Source organism: Macrobrachium nipponense, chromosome 1 (assembly GCF_015104395.2).
Source record: "Macrobrachium nipponense isolate FS-2020 chromosome 1, ASM1510439v2, whole genome shotgun sequence".
In the NCBI taxonomy this organism is placed as follows: Eukaryota; Metazoa; Arthropoda; class Malacostraca; order Decapoda; family Palaemonidae; genus Macrobrachium; species Macrobrachium nipponense.
In genome coordinates, this window is record NC_087200.1 from 91611795 (window position 1) to 91617906 (window position 6112).

The 6112-nt window shown below is 45.2% G+C and overlaps 1 protein-coding gene across 3 annotated transcripts in view; it reads left to right on the top strand.

The window, feature by feature from the left end:
• The first annotated feature begins 1454 nt into the window (after positions 1-1454).
• The window catches only part of LOC135219461 (junctophilin-1-like), a 181920-nt gene continuing 177262 nt past the window's right edge, over positions 1455-6112 (top strand). For all 3 annotated transcript variants that reach the window (XM_064256254.1, XM_064256255.1, XM_064256256.1), the window contains exon 1: positions 1455-2320. In XM_064256254.1, coding sequence (XP_064112324.1) covers positions 2115-2320 — 206 coding nt within the window. In that variant the 5' untranslated portion in view covers positions 1455-2114. The remainder of the gene's footprint in view (positions 2321-6112) is intronic.

Below are 6112 nucleotides of genomic sequence, written 5' to 3' on the forward strand. Positions count from 1 at the left end.
GGCCAGAACTAAAGCAAGAACAATTACACTGCGGCTTTGGTCCTGCCTATTTATTGACTGTATGACCTCGCTCTGGTTTCCTGTTGTTCTCTGAAGGAAATCAGATGTTTACGAACACGATTCTCGGTTCAACGAATCACCTTTAATATGAACTCGTAATGAACCACTTTGAATGAAAATTGTCATTTTTCTTAGTTTTATATTTTTTTAAAAAGCTCTTTTATGTCGCTCCAAAACATATGGAAGACAGTGACGCCAGTATTGCTAACCATTATCAATCAATTAAATTGGACGGCAATGAAAAGCTGTTACTTCTCTTCTGTTAAGACTTCCTTTTCCTGTACCAGGTCACGTTGTCCAGTTCCAGGAGGTCACCCCTGACCTGTTATAGAAGGTCACCTTTTACCTGTCCCAGAAGCTCATCTTTGACCTGTTTTAGGTCATCCTTGAATTGTTCCATAAGCTCATCCTTGACTTGTTCTAGAAGGTCACCTTTGACTTATTCCATAAGCTCATCCTTGACCTGTTCTAGAGGGTCACCCTGGACCTGTGCTAAAAGGTCACCCTGGACCTGTGCTAAAAGGTCACCCTGGACCTGGTTTAGAGGCTAGCCTCCATATGCTTCGGAGGGATATCCTCGTACTCTTCCAGACCGTCCTCGGATTGCGGTCAAGGAGGTCATACTCGACCTATCCCAGAAGTTCGTTCTCCGGTTGTTTCAGAAGGGCGTCCTCGAACTCTTCTTCTTCTGAAGGATACCATCGAATCAAGTTGCAGCTGAATAACATCTGTCGAGGGTCGTCTATGACTTATTTGCTTGGACAAGAGGACCTGCATATGGCACTCAAGGGGAGAGAGAGAGAGAGAGAGAGAGAGAGAGAGAGAGAGAGAGAGGAAGTTATTGAAGAAGAGGAGGGAAGAGACGGCGCATGAGAAGGAGGAGTAGGAAGCGATGTTTGTGGTGTTGGTGACGATGATTATAGTGAAGAAGAAGAAGAGGAAGAGGAAGCAGAAGAAGAGAAAGAGGAAAAAGAGGAAAGAGGAGGAGAGGAGGAAGAGGAGGAGGAGGAGGAGGAGGAGAGTTCCGCTCACTGCGCAGTGATCGATGCGGTGGGAGGGAGGGAGGGAGGGAGGGAGAGTGTTGGAGGTGGTGTTGGAGAAGAGGAGGTGAGTGTCGGCGGTGTCTGTAGTCAGTCAGTTGTGCTGGAGGATCCGCCGCGGGACACCTACAAATACAGATGCTGTTGGAGGGAAGGCCGCGGGCGTGTGTGCAGGTGTAGTAGTAGTAGTAGTGGTAGTAGTGGTAGCAGAGCAGGTGTGGTGGTGCAGGAGGGGTCACCACACACTATAGTGCCATCTCACTATACACTAGTGGCACCTGGCGGTGTCCAGCGGTGTGCCTTGCCTAAAATGGCGGTGCCGGGGGTCGGCTTGCGCGGGCCGGGCTAGTGTGACGGAGTATGTGCCCGCGGCGCCCGGCCGCTCCCGCTGCTACCCCTGCTGCTGCTGCTGCTGCCGCTGCTGCTGCCGCCGCCGCTGCTGCTGCTGCTGCTGCTGCCGCTGCCGCCGCTGCTGCTGCTGCTGCTGCTGCTGCTGCTCCAGCTGCTCCTGCTGCCGCCGCCGTCGCTCCTGCCCTGGTCGGCCTCAACAGCTGCGGCAGCAGTACTACTACTACCCACGTCGTCGACGTCGTCGTCTCGGGCTGTTGTGGATATTATTACTCCAAGCAAGGGCGGGTGGGCGTGTCGGTGCCGTGACCGCTGTGGTGGGGGCAGCTGAAGCAGCAGCCGCCAGTGAAAGAGAAAGGGGGAAAGGGGGAAGAGAGAGAGAGAGGAAAATAAGGGAAAGTAAGAGAGAGAGAGAGAAAGAGACATCGCCTCATCCTCGTCTCTCAGTGATTCAGTTGCGAAAGAAAGAGAGAGAGAGCGCGGAGGAAGAAGCCGCAGTGGTGGTGTGGTGCTGTTCGTTCACTTTGGGATTATCTATCTCATCTCGTCTTTCTTGATTGATTGACGTGAGTCTCTCGCAGGGCAGAGGCCGAAGCACGTGTAGCAGCAGCAGCACGCCCTGCTCGCTCACGCCCTCGCCCGTGGCTGCTTCCATCGGCCCCCACCATGGCCTCCACCGGACAGGCCAGCGGTACTAACAAGGCTGTCAATGGCGGCCGATTTGACTTCGATGACGGAGGAACTTACTGTGGCGGATGGGAGGACGGCAAGGCCCACGGCCACGGAGTCTGCACGGGGCCCAAGGGCCAGGGCGAGTACTCGGGCTCCTGGCACTACGGCTTCGAGGTCAGCGGAATCTACACTTGGCCAAGGTAAGGGGAAGCGAGAGCGACACGGAGACCCAAAAGTCACCGAAGGGCGGGATTCACTTTCTGGAATTCCTCCGGACACTGCTCGAGAGGATGCGAAGAAAAATTGTGGAGCTTCACATGGAGCTGATGAGAGAGAGACAGACAGAGAGAGAAAGAGAGAGAGAGAGAGACAGAAAGGGATATTTGATCTGCTTTTTAGTATCTAAAATGTGAGGGGTGTGACCTTGAATAACCTGAATCCACGTGAGTATCCACAGGTATGGTGGCATGAGAGGTGAGCAGAAGAATTCTCTCTCTCTCTCTCTCTCTCTCTCTCTCTCTCTCTCTTCTCTCTCTCTCTCTCTCTGTGTGTGTCTCATCTTTAAGTTCATTCACATACATATAGCTTCTGCGTTTTCCTTGAGAAACTAAAATTACGTCTGCATAGTTGATAACTCATCTCATTCCCTCCTAGATGCAAAATAACTTTGGGTTTCCTACGCTGTCTTTCTCATTAAACTATGCAGTATTCATTGTCACTAATTTACACAAACTTTCATTCTAAATTTTGTTTCTATCGGGTCCAATACAATCGTGTATTCACAGAAACTTTGATGAGTGGGATTGCAAAGTTAATTTATCGCGAATGACTTTACTAGATAGAAATAATTTAGACTAATAATTATCAGAAACTGTCGACTAGGTTGGGTCTGTGCTGTTTTTCAGAAGTTTGGAGCAATTTTTCTAAGAAAATGGACGAGAATTTTGAGTTCCTCTAAGGAATTTTACTTCAGTTGGTGTCGAGGGAGTTCTCTGACGGCTGACCATTTGAATCACCACAGGTCCTCTTAGAGTGATTTGTATCATGTTGCTGCTGCTACTGTAAATCTCACTTGACCCTCGAATCATTCTTTTAAACGTGAACCTACTGAAAGAACTTTAGGCATGTAACCCATCTTCAAGAGGCATGGAAAAGCAACTTTAGGCATGTAACCCATCTTCAAGAGACATGGAAAAGCAACTTTAGGCATGTAACCCATCTTCAAGAGACATGGAAAAGCAACTTTAGGCATGTAACCCATCTTCAAGAGACATGGAAAAGCAACTTTAGGCATGTAACCCATCTTCAAGAAACCTGAAGCACTGCTTATTTCAGAAGGAGCAGAGTAGACATTCCTACCTCTTACAGAAAAAACCTTGTTGGAAATCTCCCTTCCAAAAAATAACATAAAAGTTGACGAACGTCAAATCTACTCACGTTCCAAATTCATAAGTCAGCTTCTCTTAGTATACTAGAATTATGTGTATCAATGCTGTGTGCCAAATTAATCGTCTTTGAAGTTAAATGACTCTGAAGTCTTTTTTTTTATTTTCTTTGCAAGACAAATCTTCCACAGTCGTTGTACACAAATAAAATCTGGGAACTAAGGATTTCGGCAGAATGAAGTAACCCACAGCAAAGATATGACCGTTTTACTTTCAATTTGCAACGGATAGAAAAATGTCAAGAGAAAGGGTTTGGAATTTACAAGCACTGTATAAGATTGACGAAGGCTGCCAGCTTTGAAATGTCATCATCGTTGACCAAATTTGGAGCGTGAGACAGGTCTCGGTGATAGCAGACATGGCAGACATGTCAGTCTGACTTTTGCGTATCATGTGAGACGAAGTCATGGCTTGCTTTTCATATCCAGTCATATTACAGTAACTGTTTTTTAATCACTGGAATCATAGACAGTTTTATGTGATCACTCATTGAACTGAACCCGTAAGGGCGTAGTGCCGCCAGTGTGCCTCGTGGTGCACTGCAGGCATTACTTTAGTGTGTTTGCAGTCTCCTTTCGGCCCCTAGATGCAACCCCTTCCATTTTTTTTTTCTGTACTTCCGTTCATGATCTGTTTCTTCCATCTAACTAACAACCCTCTCCTAACAACTGTTTCATAGTGCAGCAGCTGCGAGGTTGTCCTCCTGTTACACCTTTCAAACCTTTTCTATTCTCAGTTTTCTTTTCAGCGCTGAATGACTTCATAGGTCCCAGCGCTTGGCCTTTATCCTAAACTTTATGTTCAAATTCACCTACTGAACTGGAGACTGAAAACAGTTTCCTTTTCTTGGGACACTTATTTCTCTTCGGTTCAGCAAGCAATTCAGACTCGTATTTACAGGCTTGGTAGCTGGGAAGTCTGACCTCTTAAGAGCTTTTCCTTCTATTTATGATGGTGGAAGAAGCCAGACCTTTTGTTTGGGTAACTATGGAGGTTTGCAGCCTGTAACTCCGATTCATTTAGAAACTAGAGGAAGGTGTTCTTTCTCTGCTGTTGACATTTCGCCTGGTCTTAGTTCATTGTAGTTCATTCCGCTGTGAGAATACTGCCTTGGTATAATCTTTTGACTGCTTCGACCAAGGTTCTCTCTCTCTCTCTCTCTCTCTCTCTCTCATCTCTCTTCCTCTCCTCTCTCTCTCTCGCTCTCTTCTCTCTCTCTCTCTCTCTCTCTCTCTCTCTCTCTCTCTTGTTGCGCTGCTTTCATTTAATGTTGTAGTTCTTGTTGCTTTGTCATTTGCTTTTTGTACTGCTGTTGTTGATGAAGGCTAGATACTATTAATGCTATTGTAGAGGTATTGAAAACAAATGGTGATTTTCCAGTTAAAGTATGAACGTTTATGATAGTACTATGAAGGTTTTGTAACTACTTTTGATATACTACTACTACTACTACTACTGCTGCTGCTGCTGCTGCTGCTGCTGTTATCAGTATCAGTTTAATGTTTAAAATTAGTTTCATCCTAACACGATCATTTATAGGAGCCCGAATCTCGTCAGATTCTCTCTCTCTCTCTCTCTCTCTCTCTCTCCTCTCTCTCTCTCTCTCTCTCTCTCTCATTCTTTTCTGTACGTATTTACGGGTTCAGGATTTACGTAAAGTAACCAGCTTTATGGAGATTACAATGTCTAAAAGAAAAGGTTGTCGAAACCATTCGTAACAAAATAAAATTGGGTTTCGAGTTCGAAACCCTTTGTGGCGGGATGGGGGTGGGGAAGGGGGGGGGGATGATCTCATTCGGGAGGTTTACTGAGGTCGACTCAAGTCTGACAGGAGGACGATCAGGTTGTCACACTTCACTTAGTTACGTGACATTGAACTTTTGTAGTTTCTTGAAGTCTCCTTTTTAGGTGCAGTAATAGAAGTGATAGGTTTTTATTGTATTTCTTCGTAATGTAACTCATTTTTTTGACAGACGTCATCTTACTGTTATTCAAATATTTACACACATACAATTATATAAAAATTTTATGTTGCCATTATCTCAAGTAAACATTACAAGTACGCATAATAGGTGATATGAATAACATGAGAATGACATTTCATACTTTTCATGACCAGTTTTCAGAAAAACTTTAAGAAGTGTTTCAAGACAACATGACAGGAAAGCAGTATAACTCTTAAAAGTTACCCTTATAATTTGACTATAAGTTTTGAAGAGTCATAAGTGCTTGCAAATCTAATGTCAGTACGACAATTAGTCTTTATTGATAATTCTCAATACAGCGATTCCATAGGAATATAACTCTACGGTGACGTCCAGCCATGTTTCGATTCCATAGACCTTGGAGCCAGCAGACAAGGTTTATTTATGGTAGGGATTCTCAACCAGGGCTTCAGGGATTTCTGTAGGGAGTTGGCAAGACGAAAATATATCGAAATCTGATGAGAGAGAGAGAGAGAGAGAGAGAGAGAGAGAGAGAGAGAGCCATGACACATTAAACAAGAGAGAGAGAATATGCACAACAAAGTCTTGACAATTTAAACCT